The 26,529-nt window shown below is 40.0% G+C and overlaps 1 protein-coding gene across 16 annotated transcripts in view; it reads right to left on the minus strand.

Annotated features, from left to right (window-relative positions):
- Positions 1-26,529, minus strand: part of IKZF1 (IKAROS family zinc finger 1) — a 71,099-nt gene that overhangs the window by 14,596 nt on the left and 29,974 nt on the right. For 10 of the 16 annotated variants that reach the window (XM_054059383.1, XM_054059385.1, XM_054059387.1 and 7 more), the window contains 3 exons: positions 9,591-9,650; positions 7,220-7,480; positions 1,349-1,516 (listed from right to left, as the gene is read on the minus strand). In XM_054059383.1, coding sequence (XP_053915358.1) covers positions 1,349-1,516; positions 7,220-7,480; positions 9,591-9,650 — 489 coding nt within the window. The remainder of the gene's footprint in view (positions 1-1,348; positions 1,517-7,219; positions 7,481-9,590; positions 9,651-26,529) is intronic. The other 6 variants (XM_054059390.1, XM_054059389.1, XM_054059393.1 and 3 more) reach the window with 2 other exon arrangements.

Here is a 26,529-nt window from a genome sequence, read left to right on the forward strand (position 1 = left end):
TTCTAGGACAATGTTAAATTGCACAAATTTTCTGCTTCTGGAAATTAGAAAGAAATGGCATGACTTTCTTTTTTTTTAAAAAAGAAACCATCCACCTCGGTTCATAATATATTGATGTCAGTTTTCCAATTGCAGGAATTAATCAAAATCTACAGTTTATGCATTGTGTCTTTAGCTATGGAATCCTCAGAATGTGCTGAAAGTGTGCAGGTGTAATTTCATGTACACATGAAAAACTATGTTTAAAATTCTGCAGTCATGAAAATTAGTAACTGTAAAGGAGAGGGAGGCAAAATAATATTTTAAAGATGTGCTTTCCTGAATCTGGCCAGAACAGAAGAAGGGAAACTTATTTTGGACATCCGGGACCACCACTAGGGATCTCGTTATTAATGCGTGTGCCAGAGAATAATTTTTTTAGTTTTGTGCAACACAAAAATTTTACTTTAAGAACTCCCTTTCTGCTACCAAAACTTGGTCTCAAAGCCAGCTTTCACAGGTAAAGTTACCAGTATCAGTTCCAGCAATGTGATTTGGAGGTTTCCTCTCCAAGTTACAATTTGCATTTCCAGCTTAGCTTGGAAAATGAGTTGAGACAGCATTCTGTTTTTAAAGGGACTTTAAAGGTGCTAAACTGGTTTTGCTTCCCAGAAGGGATATGACTATGGCTTCTGTCAAACAATGAGAGGTTTGTGGTGACAGAAAAGCACGTTATTCAAAAATAACTTACTCAGATCTCCATATTACTGTTGAGACAAAACACTGAAAAACTCATCAGGGTCTTCTTTTTGGAAGATTATTATCTTTCTCTCTCCCATGCTCTCCTCTTCTCCACCCTTTCAATTTTTTGTAATAATAAGGTGTGACAGATAACTGCTGCTAAATGTTGTAGGTGGTGTTCATTCCTTAGGTCGAGAATGACTACCAGACTAGAGGTTTTTTGAGACTTTGTGACTTAAAAACTACTGTATTTAGACTTAATATAATCTCTATATGTGGATAAATGCCATCCAAACTCAACAGCTTTAATTCATGTTCGTAATTCCATGAAATGGATTACTCACATGTGGCTTGTAAAATGAAACTGTAGTACAGAAACTTTTGATCAGCCAAGAAGTATGTGAGAAAACCCAGTTCCTCTGGTGGAGGATCACAAGTGTGAGATGAGTTTAGTAATTTCTTTGCCGCTAAAACACCGTGGCTGGCTCGCAGCTTGGTTAACCCCAATATGGGTCAACTTGCCTTCCCAGGGTGAGAAGACCTCCTGGGCTTGGTGGCTGTGGATGTCTCTGTCTCCTCAATGGGTGCAGTGATGAGCGCCCCAGGATGTTCCCGCACCTTCACTTACCGGAGTGAGTCCTCAGGTGTCCCGTGAGGGCATCCCTGCGACGGCAGGCGTAGTTACACAGGTGGCACTTGAAGGGCTTTTCACCCGAGTGCAACTTTATGTGGCGCAGAAGGTTGCCCTTCTGTGTAAAGGAAGCTCCACACTGATTGCACTGGAAAGGGCGTTCTCCTACAGGGAGAAGGAGCAAATATGTGAGAACAAAAAAAACCTTATATGGTAACAAGAGAAAGATTTCAGTGAGAAAGTTGTTTTCTCACTGCTTCTCTGTGACTTCCACCGGCTGCAGGTTTGATATAACATGAGGCTTTCAGACTAAACCTGCCAGTTTCTTAATGCTTCACTGGCTGGGTCAATTTGATCTGAAAATCTAATTTTTTTTTTCTAAATCAGAATGGCACATCACAATGCAAATTCAAACTCATTTAAATAAAGTGACTGCAACATTTTGTGTTGAAGAGCCACTCTTCCTGATCAGCAGTTTTGGAATAAACCAATATCCAATTTTGCATGTTGTGGCATTTGGTGGGGTTTTTAATGTGGCTTTTTTCAAAGGGTCTTTAAAATATGCCACTGAAGCAGCAAAATAAAAAGGAAACTCATTAAAAATGCATTTCAGGATCACAAGTTCATTTCAGCGTTACATTCTTATATTTAAATGAAAGGCACTTCATTATAACAGTTATAATAACTTCTTTTCATTTACATTTTCCCTGTATTTTCCCTTTCAATTTCTTCTCCATTACCTGTCTGTCCCTAAGCAGCCAAATCAGGAAAGAGAGAGAGAGAAAGAGAGAGAAAGAGAGAGAGCAAAATCACATAAGTTAAGACAGTGCAAAGGAAGCCCTGTACTTCCATGCCAATGTCTCTGCCCTTCTCTAGGCAAGGTGCGAACAGAGGAGCTTCACACATGGGCTCTGCTGGTCTACACTTCGGACAGACAGGTGATAAAACTTGAAGAGACATAACCCTGATTTGTCTAAACTGGTGTCTGTTATCCTATCAAGGAAGCAAATGAAGTAGTTTGCAAAAATTTATATAGCTGTTCTTTGCTTTTTAATGCTGTTTAAAATCAATATGCTCATTTATTCGCTCAGCTTTTTTTTTTTTTCTTCTCTATTGAAAACAAATGAAGCCTTTCCTTGAGCCAGTGGGAAATAAAATATCTTATGTTTCCAGTTGTACCAGATAGGAATAGAGGAAAATTCATACATGAAATCACTCCATCAACAGGAACCATGCACATTTCTCCATAGCCCTCAACTGAGTCAAACTAGGCTTTGAAAATAAATAAAAGTTAAACAATTTCTTTCTTCTCTGTCATTTAACCATCATGTATTATTTTGCACATGTGGGACTGACTTGTATGTCCATAAGTGTACATATATGAGCAGCATGATAATTTCTGACTTTTAGGTAATGCAGCAGAACAGCTGAAAATCAATTAGCTAGCAGTGCAGTCCCAACACAAAAATCTGGAAACTCTGTCATCAGAGCTGGCAGCTTTAGCATTCAGCAAACAATAAAATCAATCTACTTTATGGCAAGGTATTTTCATTGGTCAAACAGCTTCAATTGGGTCAGCATAGTCCCTGTCAAGCCAAATGTGCTCACTGTCTTTGTCCATGAATTAATTGTAGTCACTGCAACTGGTTCAACTGGGGTGACCCAGAAAAACGCCAACATTAGCCTTACGGGATTTTGTTCTGTATTTCATAAGCCATGCACCGTAGTTGTTAGAGGGAAAAGGAAATGGGTAAAAGTCTGTCTGTTTTATCTCTTAATCTTTGGGACAATTAATTAGCATAGAAGATATTTTCTAGAAATGGATTGAAACAGTAATGAAGTCGGTTTGTCACGGGGGAGGGGGGAGCAAATTCAGAAGAAATGGTTAATTCTCATTTGGAAGTTTTTCCAGCTTTTTCATTTCTGTTATTTTGACTCAGAGGAGCATAAGAAAAGAAAACCAAGATGGTAAAAGTACTCCAGGAATGAAATGCAAAGCAAAGTAGAAAGGAAATGTATCTCCAGCCAGCACCTCGTGCAATTACAGGGTGAAAACTTGTACTGGGTGAAGAAGACAGACAGATAGAAAATTTCAAGTGAGACTTCTACATACCAAATATTTCCACAAACTTACAAGGGGAATGAGATCCATCACCGAAGGACCCTGAAACTATGCGTAGCTCAGCCAGCCCTTGGTCACCCATGGTATCAGTGCCAGAGTGGGGAACATCTGTGTTGTTTCAGGTATCTAACATGCCCAGCAAGCTCTCATCCCTGCTAGGATAGAGCCAGTCCCTGATGGAAGATTACTGGGTGTGGAACTATCCCCCCCAAAACAGGGAAGAGACAGGATGGAATGAAAAAATATATAATGCATCTTTTGTTAGTACAATCATCTTTGTGTGTTATTTTATTGCCCATTCTGAACAGCACAAGTCTACCCTGGGTGGATTTCACTGCACAGTGTGTAGCTGTCGACGAATATGGGCCCAGGAGCAAAAACTGCAATGGGGCTGTAAATGTAATCAATCATCACTGCAGTGATCTACAAGCCTTAGTGGCAGGATGGGCCCAGGACTACTTATTCAGTGAATGATATTTTATCATCTTAATTGAGATCTTTCTCATGACTTAAACAATAAAGTGACAAAAATCACATAATACTTAGAAGCGTGCATGGCTCTCTTTTTCTCTCTCTTTTTTTTTAATGCTCATTCTTCAATGAGCATTAGTTTTTAAAATAAATTTGAGAACTTTAGACCAAATTAACAAGAACTAACCGTTGGTTTAAGTTAAAGCAGTGTACATATAGGGAGGAAATATCTATACACATACACCGGTATATGCACTTACGTACATATGCACATATGCACATACATATGTGCATACTGAGAGAGCGAAGCCTGAACCATAACCCGAGGTCTCGGCATCAGGGGGAAGGAAGGGATTCCTGTCTAAATTTCCCTTTTTTTCTTAAGCATCAAGCAAGACACCAGCAAAGTGGTGAAAACCAATGCACTAAAAACCTTGGGAAAGGAGAGTGAGGACAGAGTGAGATTCGCTTGGTAGATGGGAGCAACAGGTAACGCACTAGGAAGCTGTCAGTATACAGCTGCTTGCAGACAGGAGGGGTAGAAATATCAGGTGCTGCTCTGCATATCTGCACTTGGCAGGTATATTCATTAAATGTAATTATGTCTTTTATCAGGTTGGGTAGTCATTTTTTTTTGGCACTTTAGTGTGCTGGAGTTTTGTTCACTTATCAAATATTTATTTAAGGAAACCTCACTGCATATGCAGGTTTTACATGAATTAGCACCAAAGTAATTCATTTGCGAGGCTTACTCCTTCATCAGGCATGTATTGAAATGGTCTTCAGCATAGTCAGTTAAATGTCTGTAATAGTATATCCTATTTCTACTTTTAATTTTCACAGTGTAGCTGAAAGGAAAAGCAGTCACTACTGTTTCCCCATGACATCCCTTTAATTTAAACTACCAGCTCTGAGCCTCCACTCCCTCTCCAGCCTCTGCAAGGGCACCCAAACTCACCCAAAGAGGCAGCTCGGGAGAGGAGTCGAGGGCAAGGTGGGAGGGAAAGCAAAGGCTTTCATTCTATGGTAGGACTCAAGGAATCAACTCCATATCCTTTAGTTTTATTAAGTGTAACAGAAGCGGTTCCTGCTGAGCAAAGTACAGCTTCATAGGGTGTTTCCAGTACAGGTTTTGACTATGTATTCTGAGGGTTCTATTGGCAAGCGGAGGGCTCTGCAATGGGTGGAGGAGTCTCTGCAGAGGCTGGACAGGACAGTGCTTGTGTGGTAGCACCCTGAGCAGCTTTGGCACGCATACTGGTCACTCTGCCATACAGGGACTTAGGGCAGCTTGAGGTCTGGTCCAGGGAAACTAGTGAGGTGGTGCCGGGGGATGCTGGAATGGGGCAAAAAGGCAACTCTCCTCCTCTGGAGACTCAGCCTTCTGGGTAATAACCAGTGCAGCAGAAAAAAAGGCAGTTCCCAAAAATCAGATGTATTCCCGTCCAGGCCATTCAGCCCTTGTGTAAACACTGCCATCAACCCTCAAGGACCTGAAACAGCTCGTCCTAAGCAGTGGCAGTGTACTTTTGATAAAACAGCAGCCTCCTTAACCAAGCTCAAAGAAATCTACCTCAATCTAAATGCATTTTAAGTTGCAACATTTTATTGCAAATGCCAAAGCATCTTCTTCAAGCCCATGGATCTGTTTGACCATATCCAATCATATCCAATGTACCTCATTTCATTTAACTTTTTTCAACATTTAAAAGATCACACTAACATTGGAAAATAAATAAATAAAAAAAAATAGACACACCAAGAAGAAGCCTTTTACTATATCTAAAGTTAGGATACAATCTGTCTTCTAAGAACAAATTCTGGCTTTTCCAGTAAAGATACATATCTGAATCTTCCCTGGCAGGAGGATTTAATTGAAGAGTAGTTTGAAGTAGGCAATGTCACAGCATTGCTAATCTCCACCAATACTGCTTCTGAATGTGGCTAACCTGTGTTAACACTATCAGATCGCACCATTCCAGAGCCTGAACAGCCACAGTGACGATGAGAGACATTAGCACTGGAGGGCATGGACAACACCTGGGGTCTTATAATAGATCCTCTCCATTAAACTCTGAAAACACTTTGTTAATCTCACTCCTTAGTATTTCTGGGGAATGGTCAAAGCCTGATTGTGGGGATGCAGGGTAAGAAACAATGTGTTCATTAGCACAGCTATTTCAGTGCAATCTAACCACTGGACAAGTCATTCTTAGCTTAAGTATTTCTTTAAAATACTTCAAATTCTCTTCAATTTGAATATTCATGAAAAAAAATGCCAGTTTATTTATTTATTTTCAAAGTAATTTCTGTAGCACAGTGGTACATTTCAGTTCCTTTTCTGACTATAGATGATCCTAGAGTTTAGATTACAAGCCTGATTTTTTTAAACAAATATTTTTTTAAATAGCTTATACCAGGCAAGATGAGACTCACTTTGGTCTTTAATTCTTCATTTGTTTCAGCCTCTTAAGTTCTTTCTCTTTTTGAGAGTGTTTAGAATTAGAAAATCGAGGCAAGAAGGCTCACAACACAAGGAAAAATTATCCCCATGGAGTACAGCATCTTTACATGTCTCTTTTACTGTCTCAGTGGAAAACCTTTAGTCCAGATCTGACCAGTGACAATACTTGCTTTTACTTCATAAAACATTTAACATAAAACTAACCTTTGTTTTTACCAATACTGCCAGTACAGTTCCCTGAACATTTTAAATTCCTTATTCATTTTGCCAATCACTTTAATAATCACTGATCCATAATGGCCTCTTTTGCATTGCTGAAAACATTAGAACTGGGTCAATTTCAGGGTTAGTCACTTAAAATGTTTTTGGGGTTTTTTTCAGTAATTCTTAGAAATGTCTTAGGAACTAATCAAGATTTCTTTACTCTTTTTTTTTTTTTTTTTGTATTTGGAATTTTTCATGTCTCTTCAAACCAAACAACCTGTACATCCCTTTAGACATCAGTTTTGTTATCAGCATAATGAACAACTGTTGGCTCAACAAAAAAGAAATTATGCCCATTTTCCTTTATGCTGACAAATCTTGTTCTTTTTTCAATTTCTAGATCAATAGATTGACTTACATCAAGAAAAAATCCCAATTCCTCTGCTATCTGGAATGGAGTAATAAAATAATCAAGTTCCAACTGCCCACCGATGCTGCATTATCTTACAAGAGTCAACATGTACATGGTAGTCACAGAAGATTAATCTTGGTTCCTAATATGGGGCCAATTCTTGTCAACTAAAGGAAAAACTATGGCAGGCCTTACCAGTGTGGCTTCGTTTGTGAACCATGAGCACATTGGGACCGATGCAAATTATCCCACAGATATCACATTTTAGCTTTCCGTTAGGAAGTCGAATGCCTCCAACTCCTGACATAGCTTTGCTGCCTGGGCCATTGTGTGAGCCATTCATTTTCTCTCCCGAGGTATCAAGCATTCGTAAATCCTCTGCACATTCTTCCCCATTCATTTCACAGGCACGCCCATTCTCTTCATCACTCTGAGTCTCTATTTTAATATTACCAGCTGAAAAAAACAATACAGGATGCCACTCAGTTTTGTTACAGAATAGATATGGTGGCAGAGAAACAAACATATCAAAGGAGATAACTTCTAAACAGCATGTGCAATATGTCTAAATAACAAAAGCTACAAACATAACTACATTTCTACAGGCAATGCAATGAGCTTGTAACCCATGGAGCAATGAACACTGGATATCAGCAAGACAGACACAAGGCTTCCAGGGAGCTGCGAACCAAAACATTACAAATCTGTTCCTCGGTCACTTTGAGACTTTTGGATTTGTAACATTCATTTTGAGAATTCAGGCTAATAAGAATGAAATTTATAATAAATCCACTGCACATGGATTTGTTGAAAACAATTGTGAAAGTAACTCATCAAAGACAATGGATGAAAATTGTATTGAAAATGCAACATTCTTCACTCGGCAGGAAGATTTTGAGGGTTGTACTGAATCCAATTATTTGGTTTGCAGTTCTATGCGGTAAGCAAGGACAAGGGGCAAGCACAGAGTACAAACACTGATAAAGAAACCGGGGTGCAGAAGGATGAAAGAAAGAAAGAATTTAAAAACAGTAAACAGCATTACAGGAAATTATAAGAGTGATAATTGTGGGTTTAGGACAGTAGGACTAGGACCATTAAGTAAGAGGAGAGAATTGCTAAGTTCATAAGCTACTATTAAAAAACCTAGTTGAATCAGCAAAGGTGTGTGGGACAATGGTTTTGATTTTATTGGACAAGTCCTTTGTGTTATAACCCGACAGGTAACAACTGCTTGCAGCTGGAAAAAGAATTCAGGTATAAATTTGACATAGCTTCACTACATGTGATAGTACGTACACTGGTAAATTCGATCTGATACGAACACAGCAAACCTGGAAAAGGGCCAGGATTCAGATCAGTTAATGTCAGTATTCATTCCTCTTTTCTCTACAGGACTGTATGATATTTTGTGTCAACTAAATCTCTTCACATTTATTTTTCTTCTTTTCTAATCTGATGATTTTGGTGAAAAATTAGTTCTTCATTAAGCTGAAAAAGAGCATTTCATTGCCCCCAAGTCTTACTTTCCTTTCATTGAAAAACCTCTTCCTTCACACCACCCCACCCACCCCAAAAAGGAGGGCATTTATTTTAGTGGGTAGTGAGAACGTATGGGGTCCGTTTCACCCAAGACCAAGAATTTTCCTATAATGTAACAGTAATTTTCATGGTAGCCTTATTGATAAGTGCTGCTGTAACAACAACATAATTAAGATATCAGCAATAATTACTTCAAGAGATGAAAGACCTTAACATCAATTTGAAAATTAAAGGTCTGACAAACTCTTCTCTGTAACACCCTACAACTTCCTAGGTGCCTCAGGAGGATTACATGGATGTAACTGACAAGAATATCTGACTTAAAACCCTTCCCTGGGAAAAATGTTGAGTGGAAAGTCTTTCACATTTCTGAACACTGCTTGATGAGACACCTTTTATAAAGTCTACCAATCCAGATATTCTAATGTTTTTTCCAATACTGCATTTTTAACAGAATCCACATGCATAGTAGAATGAATGTACATTATAAATAGCAGGCTTTTCCTTTAAAGTGTATATCCTGAAAAGGGGAATAATTTAGATATATGGGAAAAAAATAATCAAAGAACAAACAGTGATTAACAAGGATAGTATGACTAGCTAAACAGAAGTGATCTACGTTATTCTTCATATTTAGCACACAAGAACCCTACACTGCTGCTTTCATCATGGCAAACGGAAGCAATAGAACTATTTGGCTTGAGTGTTTGATGGATTTTCAATAATTCACACACCATTTTGTCCTCTTAAATATAAGAATAATAATTTGAATATAAATATACAAAACAGTTACAAGCTCTTTGCATAACAAGGATTTAGAGAAGGTGGCTTTTGAAGTAAGCTTTATGTTAAGTTAAAACGAAATACATGTGAATGAAGCAAAAAGCTCAGACTACTTCAGCCCTTTGGTAGCATCTGCAGATAAATTTACGTTACTGAGAAGTGAAATGACACAAACAAAAATCATAAAAGTAGGAATTAGATGGAAATGCTCTGTAGTGAGCTAAGTTTACAGTATACTTACAGGAGAAAGATTTGGGAATTATTGCATGAAAGTCCCTAAAGCCTTCTGTACCGTATGCAGCTGCAATAAAGAAGGTAAACAGGATGCTGGTTTGTGATACTGCTAGCAGTAAATGTAAAAGAAGATGGCATTATTGCTGTTAAGAGAAATACCTAACAGAAAGACAGAATTATCATAGCACAAGCAACACAAGCAGTTTAGGATGAAGTAGGAACAGCAGCAGGAGAGTTGGCAGGGGAATCCTGACCTCCCCAGAACAACTCCCATTTGTAAAAATGCCCTTTTCTTCCAAAGCATCCAACAAGTTTTATCATGTTTTCTAAATGCACAATCTCTCTTGTGTATTCCCCTTGCTCACAGGTTAACTCCTGCTGAAGTCAAGAGCAACTTTTGCTATGGTGTTTTGAAAGGGTCAACGGGAACACAGCACCTAATCCAGCCTTCTCCCACTCCAAGGGAAAGCACAGGCCCTACAGTGCAAGCTTCTTCTCAAGTTTTATTTTTTGCCAATGTGCCCGCTTTATATGCCAGACACCTATCTCTTCTTTATACATCCTTGTTTTAATCACTGTTTTAGCTACATAAAATGAAATTACATTGTTTTCTGTTCACACCTGTTGGTCTTATGCAATGGAAGAAAAAGGAGTTTAATTTTATATCTATATTATTGTGTCTATTGGTGTATTTTTTGTTTGGATTTCTATGGTTTATACTCACAATGTATCTACACAAAAGTAACTGCACACAATATACCCTGCATATTATGGATAGTCAAGTCCAAATTTACATGCCCTGGGGAATGCCGATACAAGTAATGATGGAGTTCATTTCTTGCCATAAGCAGTGAAAGGGATATTGATCTAGTAATTCTTCACTAAAGCTCTCTGCTGCTACGCCCTGAACTGCCATAGCCGCTCAATGAATGCCCCCAAGTAGATGAAGCTGAGCATCCAGGATGCCCTTACAAGCGCATTCATTCAGCAGTGCCGTTCATGGCAAGGGCTCAGTTCAGATGCAGAGCTCACTTTGCCACTGAGAGCTGATGAACGTTGAGGCCTCACCCTAGGTCCTCAGAGAAATTTCGCAGATCTAATTAACAAACAAAATCTCTTCTTTCAAAGTTAGCACTTTTTGCAAACATGCTTCACAAATGAAAACTGTTGAAAAAAACCTCACTGATGTAGGAGACATGATAGGAGTGAGAAATCGCCCCAGTAGAAATACTAAGGGTTTTTATTAAATCTGAATGACAAATGGGAGGCAGGTTATATAATTTTTTTTCCTTGAGACTGAAAATAAAAATCAACAGTGTTTCCTACTTCCTTGGTGAGAGACGTTCCTGTCTCTCCCTTTCTGTAGTTGGGAAAATCACTGTCAGAGCACTGATATGACAAACGCTTGGGAACCAGGCTTTTCGGATGCACTGATCAAGGATATTTTCAGTATTTGTTTATCAAACAGTTACTTGATACAGACTTTTTAGAAAGAATTTCTGTGTACATTCATGCCTATGTACACGTATATGCAGACAGTAATTAGCTCTACAATATTTCATGGTAATAATTTCTCATTGGCTCTTCTAACATCATTAATACATTACTCATCAATTAATGTTCTTGAATTAGTTTGATATGACCTTAAAAGGCTTTGTATTTTTCTCTCTTTTTACACATCATTGCAATTCAAGAGATTGTAATTGAAACTTTTATTTATTTTTTTTTTGTGCAAGGAGTGTGGAGTGCACCAGTGTCACAGTGTCACTGAACTGACAGCTCTGCCCTACTCCCTTTTTACCTACCCAGAGTGTGGAAACATCACCCAAAAGCACAGCGCTGGATGGGTTTCTTGAGCTTTTTGATATTTACTGGGAGCTTCATACAGGATTTTATGAAGAGCACTTGAAAATCATGCTACAAAGACTATTGTGTATTCTATGGTTAAAGGTGGTTTGTACAAGTCTTTGTGGAAAAAAAAAAGAATCGGCATATCAAAGGGGAAAGGGGTGACAATATGATCTGTCACTGAAGAGCAGTGTGGCTGGTTTAAAAGAAAACTCATGCTGGGACAGTTGGGAAGGACAGGATGGAGGGCGAAGAGACAGTGTCACACTTCCCTGGAAAGAGTTGAGCAATGTGGAGAGGGAAGGAAGGCATTTTGCAATGAATGTAAGAATCATTAGTGGGAGAAAGGAGAAAACAAATGGAGCTCCTGGGAAACAGGATGTGCGGTGTGGTTTTTAAAGGACAGATACATAGGCAGTAGGAAGAAAAGGCTTGTGAAGCATGAGTAATTTTTTTTCCATCAGTTTCCAATATGCCCTCTCTTATACCTATGGAACTTCTTCCCAGATGTAAGATCCTTTCAATTTTGTGAGACTTCAGCATCAGTGCAGGTTTAAGTATCTGGTCCAAAATCCCATTCGGAATGTGGTATTCACATCCCAAGTCATATTCTTCTACAGTGCAATTTTTAAAGAAGGAAAAAGCACAAGACCTGGCTATCAAAGGAGTTTAGCAAGTAGTAGAGAAAGACAAATCACACTGCCCTTTCTGTGGCATTTTACCAACAGAGTTCCCTAAATCCCTTTGCCTTTTAATGGAATTTGAATATCAGTCTTTGTTACAGTGCACCAAACTCTAGCAATTGGCTATGACCTGAAAGCCAAGCCTTTCCCCTTTTTACTCTAGATCATGGTCATCTACTGTGGCATCATCTCTGTTATCACCACACAAGAGCACTGTGGGTGGAGGATGGCATTCTCAGGAACCTAAGACACACACGCAAGTTTTTTGTCCACAGCATATTTAAGGAGTCAATATTTGCTGGTTAGGATTGACAACAACCAAGACTGATTCTTTAACAAAAATTATGTTTCTATTAATAGTATCTTTCCCCTATGTGCTCCTGAAGTGACATCAAGAATCCTGTAGGTGTAAAAAAGGCCAAAAAAAAAGGTCTGAGCAGAGCAACCATAAGTAGGTATGCAATGGCCTCAGCCCTTCTCTAGTAAATTTCAGCAAACACAGCATAACATAGGTAGGGCTGAATTAAAATAACTAGTTATTTAGCCATAGAAAAACTAAATGCATCCAATTGCTGCCAAAAATGACTGGTTTGCCCTCTCCTTTCTATAAACTACATTGCCCAGTTAATCAAGCATTTGTGATATTTGCACGAACAATACGCTAAAAGTTAGGAGCCAACTCAGAATTGCCTAAAAAGTTAAAGCTTACAATGCAACTTAATTGGTATGTAAAAAAAGAAACACATGAACAAATAAAAGGGGCTGTATGCAGCCCATGTTACAGAAGCTGTTATGTAGGGCTTCTATTAAGAAACGGCGCAGCATTCACTGTGTCACAGGGCAGGAATACTACTAGCACAACAGGAGGCAAACGTCCAAGACCAATGAGGCAGCCCAGCAACACAGTGCTGGCACATTATTGTTTTACTTGAGAGAGCTGAAGTCTTTACCACAGGCTGCAACATGGCAAAAAAAGGGGAAACAGATAAAAATGAACTCTTCCTAATGAGAGGCTCTCAGCTGACTTTTTAAAGGGAAACAAAAATAACAGAAAGAAGAGTAGTAGCAGGAACTGCTGGGACACACCTGGTAGTAGAGCAAACTGGTGCTGATGGATAAGGAGATCCTCCCTACAGGGTCCATGCTGCCCCTCCTAAGACTCCGAGTGTCAATCAGCCCTTGGCAGCCAATACATTCCCTACTGTAATTTTGGCTTTCAATCAAATGTATATTATTCCAGAAACACAGGCGTCCCCAGATAAGCTATCTCCCACAGGACAACCGGTGTGAGGAGCTCCACCCATGCCATCACCCTTGACTGCCGTTTCCTCCCCACTGCTGCCTGCAAGGAGGTATCCGATGTGCCAGAGCCCATGCCAGCACCCATTGGCATGCATAGCTTGGCTTCAGCTGCAAGGATCATGGAGCTGTGCTCACTTCTTTGCAAAACACATAAACGTGGAGGCTGCAGTGTAATGAAACCATAGGGAATGCAAACAAATGAACAAACAACCAACAAAGTATGTCCTCTCTGGGTACAAAAAATGGCTTTTGCTCCATGGTGCAGACTCCCAATAACGTCTCATTAGTTACCTTGAGGAATCCTCTAATGTACTAGTAAAGACAGAGAGGTTAAAGACAGATTCGAGTAATACTATTGAAATCTACGTATACTCTTCAAGCTGCCTTTTACATATCTTTCTGAATTTGTGTTTCAGCAGGAAATGATCTGTAACCAAGCCAAGGGGCTGATCTAGTTCATATTTATCGTCTTTGTTGTGCTACTTGCTGGTAGATTTTGTACTGGATTCAAGCTGCTTTTTTCAAAGGACTACCAACTACCTGGCTGCTTGATGTTCATCATCTGAATTCCAAGTAAAAATAAGTTTAAAGGTGAGAGAAAGAGCATTATCAATGCTAAACCTATTTCTCAAGTTCCACATGTATGTATAACCCATGCTTCCTCTATATGAAGTGTTCTGTGCCTTTTACTGGCTTCATGATGGAGAAACCAAGGGAACTGCTGCAGACTTGCCAGTAACAAATTTTATTGACACTTTTCTGGTTTGAGAAGTAAGTTGGGAAGATTTTCAGACTGGAGGGAAAGGTTTGCTGACAATTGGTGGCGAGAATAGAGCTTCTCATCCTCAACATCTTTGTCTCTCCTGCTTCCATTAGATTTTTTAATGTGGGCATTAAAGGATGAGGAAGTAGTAAAAGGGCATTTAGCAAGACATTTCTAAAAAGCAAAGTAACCTCAAGTAACAAGATACAACAGTGAGGTGAAACCAGTATTATACATGAAAACATTCCTGGCTTGTACAGCTGTGTCTGTGTGAATATAAATGCTTAGGTGCGAAGTCTGACACCTGTGAAGCTGTGTTCTCCAGAAGGGCTTTAGGTACACACATTGTGGCTTATGCTCTTTCCCAAATGGCCAGCTGCCCAAGAGAAGCAGAGCCTCAGACATACAACAATCTAACATTTATAAGGCATCTCCTTCTCTAATCCTTCTGTAAAACATGCTTTGGTGAAATTCATGGGTGTTAACTTGTCCTCAACTAATGCAGCAAAATTCTAGCTAGTGGCGGTCACGTGGCAGCCTGGGAGAATGTGAAAAGAAAGTGCACCCTCAAAGATCAGTGTGTTGGAGAAGAGGAGGCTATGTTGACATTTAACAGGGAAATCAAAGAAGCTTCTCACATATAGAAGCAACAAAGCTGGTAAAAGGTCTGGAGAAGAAGTCTTATGAGGAGCGGCTGAGGGAACTGGGATTGTTTAATCTGGAGAAAAGGACACTGAGGGGAGACCTTACCGCTCTCTACAAATCCCTGGAAGGATGCTGTAGTGAGGTGGGTGCTGGTTTCTTCTCCCATGTAACAAGGGATAAGATGAGAGGAAATGGCCTCAAGTTTTGCCAAACAAGGGGAGGTTTAGATTGGATGTTAGAAAACATTTATTTACCAAAAGAGTGGTTAGGCATTGAACAGCTGCTCAAGGAAGCGGTGGAATCTCCTTCAAAAAGTGTTCAAAACATTTGTATATGTGACACTTCAAGACATAGGTTAGTAAGCATGGTAGTGTTGGGCTGACAGTTGGACTCAATAATCTCAGAAGCCTTTTTCAACCTCAGTGATTGTATAATTTATGTTTCTGTGTGGGAGAGAGAGACAGGTTTTTGCATGAAGCCATGCTGTGATGGATGGAAGTTAACCTTACCCTGCTACAGTTACTGTGGGGATCCCTAGGCAAAGCAAAGGGCTTAACAAATGCAGATATATGGATAAAGCAAAGCTACACACTTAAGGTGATCAGTTACATACAAATTATGTGAATTGTAGTTAGAAGGGGAATGTTAAGTCTGCCCAGTCACAGTAAAGCTACAGCTTGGAAGCAATGAAGTGTCCTTGGGTCTGCAGGAGGAGGCCGACAACGGTGCCTCTAGGCTTACCATACAGACAGTGTGGTGTGTGCTGGGGGCACAGGCAGGGAGACAAACTGGTTTGAATACTGCCTCAGAGAACCTAAATTTGCCTTGCCCCGAATGCAAAGTTAGTTTTTGCAAAGCTTCCCCTGTTCATGCTCCAGTTCAGTGAGCTGCTTACATCTTTGATTTTGTCCCTGGAGTGGCACAGAGCTACCATGGCTCAGGATCAGGCTCTCACAAATCCACCCATGGGGGTGCATAGCGTACTGTGCCTTCACTGTCAGTGAGACAGACGCAGGGACTTTTACCAGGGACTGTTTAGCTACCATGATGATGATGATGCCTTCAGCACTATTTTACAGAAATATCCATAGTTCCCCAGCTGTCAAAGGGTAAGTAGATCTAAAACTAGAACAAGCAGCTGTGTTTAAGTTTGGGGAGGTGCCTATGTGTGCTGAGCCAAGGCTGTGCACTGTCAGTCTCCTCCTTCGAGAAGAGATCGGAGGATGAAATGGAGAGGAACCAGCCATTGCAGCACTTTACGACAATTTTGTTACCTTGTCTACTCAGAAAACAAACTACAGAGCAGAGTCCTTTGTATCCCCCTCACTGGACAGGGGAGAAAACCCCAAGGAATAATGAAAGTTTGTTTTAGACTAAAGCGGATCAAATGTAGTCATTTTGTTACCAGTGATAAAGTAGATGATCTCTCTTGGGACCTTGCAAAGAAGGTAATCCTGAGGTAGTCTGCTTTAGATCTGCTAATTCTGAGTGCTCAGTTATTATTCTAGAAGCATTCATCTAAGGCTATTGAAGTATTTTTTTTCTTTTCAGGTTGCAGAAATATTGCCAGAAGGTTTTGCAATGTAAACTGCTGTTTACCTGATTACAATGTGCTCAAAAGTCCAGTGAAAGGAAATCCTGATCTACATCGTCTGGGGAAGAGGCATTTTGTTCTACACCAATCCTAAAGAAATTCCTTCAATGTGGACATACCAGATAGCTCCTAAGGAGAAAAATGTCAGGATAAAATTAATTCTTTCCTATCATGTATTGCGGCTAATGCTTTGCTACAGGGAACAGGAGTCCCCCTCAGGCAATCAGTCCTCTGTGCTGAAATGGCAAGAAACCCCAAATAATGATGGGAGACTCTCAAATACTTAGACATGCGAATCATTATGAAAGTCTGCAAACACTGTTCAGTCCACATTTTTAAGACTTCTTGTCTTTCCTCACTACCTTGGCCATTTTGCATGCCTGCTGTTTCCTTGCTTTAACCTCAGGAAATGCAAGCTCTTCTTCCCTTCCCTCAATATAATTCAAACTTAACCATAGTAGTGCTATGAAAAGTAATACCAAATTGCAAAGTTGTATACTGTTTCCTTGGGTCTTTGAACACAATGCTATGAGAAAACTCTAGAATTCACTAGCTTTCTACAACAGCTGGCTCAAAAAGAAGGAGTGATTATTTAAAAAAAACAACCCAGTTTCTCAGAAAGATGTGGGAAAAAATATAACAAAAGTTCGGACTAAAGAATCTTCTATATGTAAAAGATACTACATCAGGAACAGTATCCTAGCTGAACTTCCTGGCCCTGCTTTGCAAGCACGCTTCAGCTGTGATTTGAAACTACTGAATTTAGGAGTCCCTATTCCTGTCTTGAAGGGTATCTCCAAAATCAGAAAGGAACTGTGCTGCAGAAGGGACCTCCAAGCTGTGGTTTAGTTGGGTTTCTGGTGCAGATATCATCATGCCTCCAGAGGAGAAAGGCCAATATGGCAATTCACTCAGGCAAAGCTTCCTCAAACCGTGAACAGATCTTAAAGCTTAAGGCCAGCGAATGTAAAAGTGTGTTTTAAGATTATTTTACTGCTTTCTTAAATGAGTAATCTGACACTTGAAACTCACTGGAAACACAGTCAAGACCACAGTCTTCAAAGTCACAATCACCATGCTATTGCTATTTAACATCAAAATGCAACCGTTTTCTTAAAATGGATAGATCAACAAAGCACCCAAGCCAGCACATCACTGACAGAGCTTTAAGAGAAAAGGTTTTCAAAATAATAGTTGAATTCAATGGTCTTCAATAGCACCACTCAAGACTAAATTGTCATAAGTAGCACAAAACTGACTGTTATGAACGGAAGAAAATTATATAACTTAGACCACATAAATTCTTCCACCAAGGCCTTCATTTTTGGCTGAGTTATAGTACAGAATAATCTAATATGGTTTAACCACCATTCAAATACTGCTTGAAATTCTCTAAACTCTTCCACTCATTTCAATATTCCTACCAATTATTTTAATGTTTGTCCATCAACAAAAGATTTTTATATGAGCAACTATACGTTTTGGGACTCTCCAACTTCAGAAGCTAATGAAACTAGACTATCAGAAAAGAGATCATGCTGGAAAACATTTGTCACTGAGAAATCAGGCCACTGTTTCAAGCTCCGTATCTGAATTCTGGTCATCCACTAACCTCTGAAAATCAGGACCACCCTCTGTTGAGCATGCACATGGAGGCACGCATTTGTCATAAGCTCACAAACTCTATTTGACGTGACATGTATTTGATCAGTGGAGAAGTAGTTAATAAAAAATACATGTATTAGCATATTCTGATTTCAAAGCTCAGAGCTCGTACAGACATTGCTTCCCAATCTGCAGCCCTTGTTTCACCACAGCACCCCACAGACTGCAAACAACTGTGTGGCACTGGAGAGCAACTCCGAAGCATCTGATTGATTTGGGACCTTAAGCCTCCTTGACTTTTAGTGGTATTCAGATTTTTAAGACAACCTGAGCTTCTCATGGGAGGTGAAGAACCAGCCAGTCCACTCTAAGAACGCTGTTGAACTTGAGTCCAATCACAGCCATAGCTGAGAATTCTTACAGCTTCCCCCTTGTCCAGCTTAACAGGAAACCTCTATCTACTGTTCCTCTAACTTCTTCCACAACCACACAGAACAGTCTGGACTTATTACCCATTTCCTCTCAACCCACAGTTGTTTATCTCCTTAGCATCTGTCATGGCCTAGATGTTTGGAGCAAGTCCTACACCAGTTGCTATGATGTAAATTTAAATCAACCAAGTCAAAAGGCTTGGAGAAGAGAAGAGCACCTGTAATTAATCGGTGTCCTGGGAAGTAGTTAGTTCATGGGAGCGAGATCTTCCAGCTGCCTAACATCTCAAGAAAGCTATAGCACCTCTTCATTTTCATCTACAGCATCTTCCAAAGGTTTACCTTACACACAGACGTAGGCAGTAAGAATTTTTCCCTTAGGTTTTATTGGTTTTTTTTCTTTTTTTTTTCTGTTGTTGAAAGGGCAATGTTATGAGCTGTGCACAATACAGGCCTAGAGGTCTGCTCAGCTTTCAAGGTTCTACAAGCAAGTTCAGAAGCACATCAATGCTGTATGTCCTCTGTGGTAGCAGTGTTGTGGGAGACCCCCAGAATGGCACAGGCTGCCATCTCTCCTTTTACTTTCAAGGACACGGTGATGATTCAGTTTGGGATTATCTTAAACTGTGTGGAAAGCCAAGTTCCTAGGCTGGAAACCTTGTGACTTTGTCATTTCTCTTCTTTATTTATAAATCTCTCCCTTCTTTCCCCCAGCTTCCCCCCCTGTGCCACCCTCCCTGACTCCTGCCTCTCCACCCTGACCTGCTTCTGCGTGCTCCTGGAGGTGAAATTGAAGAGCTGCAGTTGTGACACTGCAGTTCATGTGTCATATTGTAACTGGGTTTCCACATCCTCCTCACTCTGTTGTAAAAGCACTCGAAGAGGAAGAAAGGCAAATAATGAAATATAGGAAAGCAGGAAAAGAGGAAGCAACAGAGAGACAGCAGCCCAACTGAAATGGTAAGAATTATGGAGAAGTGACAGAAAGGGAAGCACAGGAATTATACTTGGTGGCTTCACAAAAAAAAAAAAAAAAAAAATTATTAAACCAAACAAAAAATATATAGGCTCAGCCTTTTCTGTCCCTGCAGCGGTATTCCAGATTACTATTCCTCTCTGACTTGACCTGTATTCCCCTTCCTACCCACTTTAAACCAGTTACCAAACTGCACTGCTCTGTGTGCAGCTGGACTTCACCAAACCTGAACCAACCACCACCTCCCTCCTTATCTTCATACATACCAAGAGGAGGAACTCCTCAAATCACTCCCAGAAAGAAAAGACACAAATCAAGCATGAAGAAAAGGCCTCAAAATGCCTAGCCTCAGGGTGAGAAGACTCGATTAGGCAATGGTTTTATTTGCTGAAGGCAGCCACAGAGGACAGAGTGATGGAAGAGTACAGAAGGAAATTGGCTAAAGCAAAGTAGCGATTGCCTAACTGGGCAATCCTGCCTGGCTGCCAGCGGATGGAGCAGACAGCTTAGGAAGTCCTTCCACTGAGATCATGTACTGTTGTATCCTGCTTGTTCAGAATGAAACTTGGCCAGAGCAGAAAGTGTTTGAAATTCACAAGAAGAATTTTCTCTTCTCCATTTGCAGCCAAAAGAGATACAAAGCAGAAAACAAACCTCTTCAAGAATAGAGCAGGACCCAGCTTTTTATGTTCTCCCATTTCTCAGGGACTTTTCAGCAAGAATTTGTCTCATAAAGAGCTGAGTACAAAGTAAAAACTTGAGAAATTACCCCCTATAAATACAACAGCACTAATAGTTACACAGCCCTTTTCAGTCTATATCTTATCCAGCAGCTAACTGAATTTTGTCGGTTCTCAGGAAGATAGTGGTGAAATCCTGCATGTAGATGAAGACAGGAGTGTTACACAAAGGTGTACTGTGGTATAATTATTTGTTCATTGCTACATGAGAGACACTGTGTTGGAAGAGCTCATTCAAAACCATTTATGACTGTTCCCCCACAAAGGAGGCTTTCAGGAGGTGATAAGAAATCGGTATCGGTAAGGCTTCACTTTCTTTGAAATTCTCTGTGGCACAGAGAATATCAACAGATACAGATATTTTCCCTGCAATTTATCTGTTAATTAGGAAACATCTTCTGGGCCACTTGATCAGTGTTTGGTTCTTCAGCTAAAGCTAATGTATTTTGGGATGTGTGGAACAGAGAGATGACTTTACCTGAGTAGGAAGCAGTCAGCCATTTCCTCTTGAAACAGCAAGAGTCTCCTCGACGTTTTGACTGATGGAGACCTGCACTGTGTCCCCCATCCTGCAGCTCTGACTGCTCTTCACTTCCTTACAGATATAGCACCAACATCTCTAGTTCACAGTGACATAGTTTATATATTGCATTATTTTTCTGCAGATGATAGGGTGACAAGCTGTGTAATAGCCATGTACACATATGTGAGGGGGACCATGAACCTGTGAAAACTGTGCCTTTACTTGTCATGTCCCCCCTTTTACAGAGAAGGGCTGGTGTATATTTTGGGTTTAAGGGACACGGCCTGCCTTTTTCTGGCTTTACTAATTCTGATCTGGTTTTAACTTCAGAGAATCCTCTCTTGTTACAGTTCAGCATTTCCAAAGACAAAAACCAGTCACGCAACTGTTCAAGAAACTATGCTATGTCAAGTCAAATGAGTATTGCCAGAGAAAACTCAGCTGTGGATGTTCTCCAGAGCAAATGGATGCATTTTTTCTACTTGATTTTGGATCAGAAATGTCAAACAAAGGAGGCAGAAAGATGATAATTTTTCTGTCAGGACAGTTACAGTGTTACTTACTGTTAAACCAGGACAGCTGGAAACAGCTCAGCATTAGCCTCCATTGCAACCCTAGCCATAAGTAAAGGCACGGGTAGTTTGCTTGGTTAAGGAGCATTACCACAAGGGGATTTTTATGCTGATGTAAACTTGGAAAAAAAGAGAACATTAAATAGCATCAGAAATGGGCAGTACTTTGTCCAGAACCATTCTCAGTTTTTCACCAATTATAAATAGTACTTATCTTTTAATAACCATCTTCCTTGAAAACAGCAGCCCTCAGCCTACAGAGAATCCTATAACAAAATTTTATGGCCTTAAATAGGGCACTGGACGAAGACTGAGGAAACCTACCTTTAATTCCTAGCTCAGCCACAGACTTCCTGTGTGGCCATGGGAAAGGCTCTTAATCCATCATGTGCCCTTACTTCCCTATCTGCACATTTTTCGATTCTTTTTTTCATGGGATAAGACTTTTTTTTTACTTAATGGTGAAACTCAAAAGCCATGTTGCTGTCTAAATGTACGTGCCTCTCCAGTGTCCTAACACGAGGCTGAAATCTGACCATGGACAGGTCACTCTCCTGGTTTGTATCCCACAGAAGGAGACTAAGGAACATGGGGCAGGCGACAATTGTAACTCAAAAGGCTGCATCGCTTACATATTTGTGAAAATGCTACCCATAACCTGTGATGTGCCTTCCAGAATTATACAAAGGTAGAATTATTGTCCAGCCTAATAAACCTTGGTTACAACCCTAAAACACTGGATGTCAAGTGCTTGGAGCCCTCAGCCAGCTCTCCTTTGTCTGGGATTGCTCTGGGTCAAAAAGTAGGCTTTTTCTTCCTCAGATGAATGATGCAGAAACAGAAGTGGAATTATATTTTTCCTCGGCTGGCCTTTTCCCGTGCTACCACTCTGTTCCAAGAGAGACGTAAAAATCCTAAAGGCAACTATCTCAAGAAAGAAAAGAATAACCTGTTTAAAATATCCAAACCAGGTTTGAATTTCCCGCCACATTGCAGCCAGGAGGGCAGAAGTTATCAGTGTTTCGAGAAAGGAAACAAGAGAGGGGATCAGCCTGTACATTTTTTTGTAGGAAATGACTAAATACTGAAAACTGTGTCATCTCCCATACAGCTTTGTGCTCTTCTCATACATATTCAGTTGTGATGTGTGAATTCTCACTCCAAAAGAAAATTGCATGAGTATTTTTTGATGTAATGCAAAAGACCTTTGGAAACATTTGAGTAAAAAGGCAAGCCTGCAATCTGGATTTGACACATATTTGGGATTATATCCACACTTTATCCTCAGCTATCCACTCTCCCAGGGCCATCCTCACTCACTGCTCTGTCATGTTGGCACAAAGCTCTAATTCCACTCATTGCACTGGCATAACCTGGGTCTCCTAACCCTCCTCTTTTTCCAAAAGTCCAAGCAATGAAGTGTATTGCTCCTCTGTACTAAGATCTAGACTACTTAGAAGTCAGGAGAGTAATTATTTCCTGATTCCCAAAATTATCTAACCATACACTGCAATTTTTTTTTTTATTCCTTCACGTACCATCACCAAATCCTTGATTTATTTATGTTTACATGTTTTATATTTTTTTGATCTCACTTTTCAAGCTAAAGAGACAAACTATTTAAAGCAAAGCTGGGTACTTTGAACTAAGCCAATTGCACTGCATCCTGAAAAAAACATGCAGGACTATTCTAATGTTGCAGCTATTAGAAAAACAAATTAGCCCTCTGGTCTCCAAAATGCTATTTATGGTTTAGATTCCATAGCACGATTGCATCTCATTGTGCTCTACCTCACACTTATCTAGGCTAGGACTTGTAAAGACTTATGTAATCAATCATGCATATATAGCCTTAATTAGATTGTAAGCTCTTTGGACTGTGCTGGTGGTGTTTGTGTAGTGTCTAGAGCAAAAGAGTTCTGTTCCTTTTTCAAGAACCCTGTGCCACAACACAAAATCATAGATAAAACCAACAAAACATTCTGCTTCCCAGTCTTACATAAACAGTGCTAGAGAGACGAGCTAATACGGGCAGAGAACACACAATTATATGCAACTAGAACAAGATCTGTGCTGTGAAAACTGGTGCCAGGCATTCAGAGAGTGATCAAAACTTGACCTCTTATAAGAGCTGATGATCTGTTCAGACTATCAGCCCTGGCATTTCCTGCCCTCTCAGCATTTATGGAATATTTGAAAGTGTCTAGCAGGCAAAGTTTCTGTGAAACTTCCTCTCTGCTCCTAGTTGCATGCCCTAGACAGTGTAACTGCCTTTTATTTGGAGGAATCCTTATGTCATCTGCTCAGTTTATGTTTAATACTGCAATTATTGCAAAGGAACAGACATTGCATTGCATTTTTACCAAACACAAAGGATTCTAAGCACAGAAACATCCATATGTGTGTCCTAATGTATTATTATCCTTTAGGAAAACAACTTCTTTTCTATGAACTATCAAGTTGCAACTCCTTGTTGCTACCAAGCCAGAGAGTGTGCATCAGTACTAATAAATCCAGTATTCATGACACACCTAAATTTCATGCTAACACCTAGACAGAGTAGCCGGACTAAGAGTGAAGCATATGGAAAGTGTAAAAAAATCTCTCCCATCAAACGCAAAGCAGCTCAACAGAATTTGCTGTTTCTTATTAGCTACGGTAAACTTCAATATCTGTGCTGTTGCTGTGCTGCACTGTGGAGTATAGAGTGAGGAAACGAAATTCTGCTAACTCCACTACCTAACAACACATACATTTGGAAATACACTTTGAGCTGTCAGGTTATACAGCCTGAACCAGGTCACTGTCCGGCAAGTTTGTCAGAGGCTGCAGCAAGCATGCAGAATTGGTCTTCAGAAAATTAACCTTGATGTGGTAAACTAGTCATCAATCAGAGACAAGAATATGGGACTGATGAATGATGCTTTGTTCATTTGGAGGAAAGCATCTCAAGGAAAGTTGCTTCTGTCTGGTCCCACGCAAAAAGAAAAAATCATGCTGGCTGCATATTTCTGAGCACATAAGGCATTCAAATCCAGTGATCCCATTATCCTACCGGCAGGCCTTTGGACTCTTGGAAACTGTTAGACAACACAATTGTTAGTTGCATCAGAGGAGTGCTGAGACCCCTCCTTACCACCAGGATACATGAAGCATGGCTTATCCACAGCTTTATATTCCTTTACCTCAAAGACATCACAGAGTCCCAGTGAAGCTGATGTGAGTTACAGGCTCACACCTTTGGTGTAGTGTTTTTCTCAAGTGTTCATAGAAGAGAACGTTAAAAGTTTCATTTTCTGTTGTCATCTTTTTTATCGAATGAATGTGCAGTGGCTGTCAGAAGCGCAGGACTGTGGCATTCTGCGGCAAACCTTCCCAGCAGGTCTTGTGAAATTTGTTTCTGCTGATGCAAATGTGCTATTTGCTAGAGCTCCCCATTGCTATCTGATGAACTCCCATCCTATGCCTGAATGTGAAAAACACAACCCGCAGCCCAGAATGTGTGGATCACTGTGTTCTCAGGAAGTATGCAACTAATATAACTCTTTGTACTCTGTCTCACTGAGAGGAAAAAAAATAGAGGGGTGAAAGAAACCACTATTGCACCAAAAACACCAGTCCTCACGCAGGAAGGTTGGGGACTGCTTCTATCAAATATCCTGGCCTTTGTGAGGGGTTATATTTTGCACTCAGCTGTAGCTCCTTGAGACACGCATATTAAGTTTTCCTGAATATCACTGTTGGTTTCCAGGATGGGAGAGAAGAAGGATCTGTCACTACATTTGTTACAGTGGTTCTTTTAATTGTGCTTTTGTATGCATTAGCTCAGTTAGCTCCTGAAACATCTCTAAGAAAGTTACTGAGTTAGGCATGCATAAGCTTTTAGTGGAAAGTTGTATCTCAAATGAGAGAAACAAGATATTATACTTGTCTTTTACATTAGATTATTTCAACATGCCAGCTATCTCTCCCTCTGCTGTGGGGAGCAGAGGTCCCCAAAGCTTCACTGGGCAATTCTAAATTTGGAATAGGACTGTAAAAGAATCTCCTAGAGACAACATTTCATCAACGAACCCATGTCACTCTCCATACAGTCCTTACCTGAATAACACTAAGAAGCTAAGTGAAATAAACATTGAAACATGGGAAGGAACAGCACTTATGAACCATCAGGGAGGATCCCAAGACCCATGAACCCCTTCACTGCTGAGCCAGTGCTGGCAGGCAGGAGAGCCTCTCCAGTGCATTGCCTCAGGTGAGGAACAGTGGTGGGAAGGATTGAGACAAGGTGTGTGTCTTTCTCTCCTTTACCCAACTCCCCCTGTCTTCATGACCCCATCTGCCTTCACAGCCACCTCGGCCCAGCAGCTCTACCCAGACTGCAAAAGCCACAATGGGTACAAGCACGTCTTCCTCAGCTGCTACCCACTTCCCAAATGGAATTTACACTTAGGTTTCTTATAGGGATACAGACAGATTTGCAGGAACTAACCTTTTCCTCTTTTAGGTTTGAAATTTTTTTTTTTTTTATGATGTGCTTATTTTGCACAGTATATGTTTGATAGGTCTTTTGTTTCCTTTTTGAAAAGAATGAAAAGCTCAGCTTTCAAGATAAATGCTCTCCTTTGCATAAGTGTGCTGGTTTTTAGGTTTATTACAGACATACATACAGAGGAATTTGACTTTGCAGGCATCTGATTTTATGCTTGCTGACATATATGTTTTTGTATGTACGTGAGTGTATGCATGTATATTTACACATGTAAAAGAGAGAAAATTGAATAAATAGCTCCTATTGGCTGGAAAATACATTGCCATTTCAAAGGGAGTATTAAAAAGATGAAATGAATTAGAAAATATTTTAGACATGAAAAATATTTTTGCATTGTCTCCTTAACACTAAGGGATGAATCATGCATTGTATAAATCAGCCTCTTTCATGGCACATCATAGGAAAAAGCTTATTAGCAATGGCTACACTGTATACAAAGAAACAATATCAGACTTGTCTAGACTGTTTTGCAAGAAGAAAAAAAAAAAGTTCCAGTTAACACCACAATAAGTCCAATTTTACCAGGGTACCAATTTTACTAGGCTCTACTAGCAATGTGGTGGTAAAATTAAACAACTGCGTTGCTACATCAGAGGTAATGATTCAGTACCATTATTCCTTCCTTGCCTTTTACAAATGTTGGGATCCAAAGCCACTGAAGTGTTTTGCTAGCACAATTATCATTTCTCGTTTTTATTTCTACTTGATATTA

Source organism: Cuculus canorus, chromosome 2 (genome assembly GCF_017976375.1).
Source record: "Cuculus canorus isolate bCucCan1 chromosome 2, bCucCan1.pri, whole genome shotgun sequence".
NCBI lineage: Eukaryota > Metazoa > Chordata > Aves > Cuculiformes > Cuculidae > Cuculus > Cuculus canorus.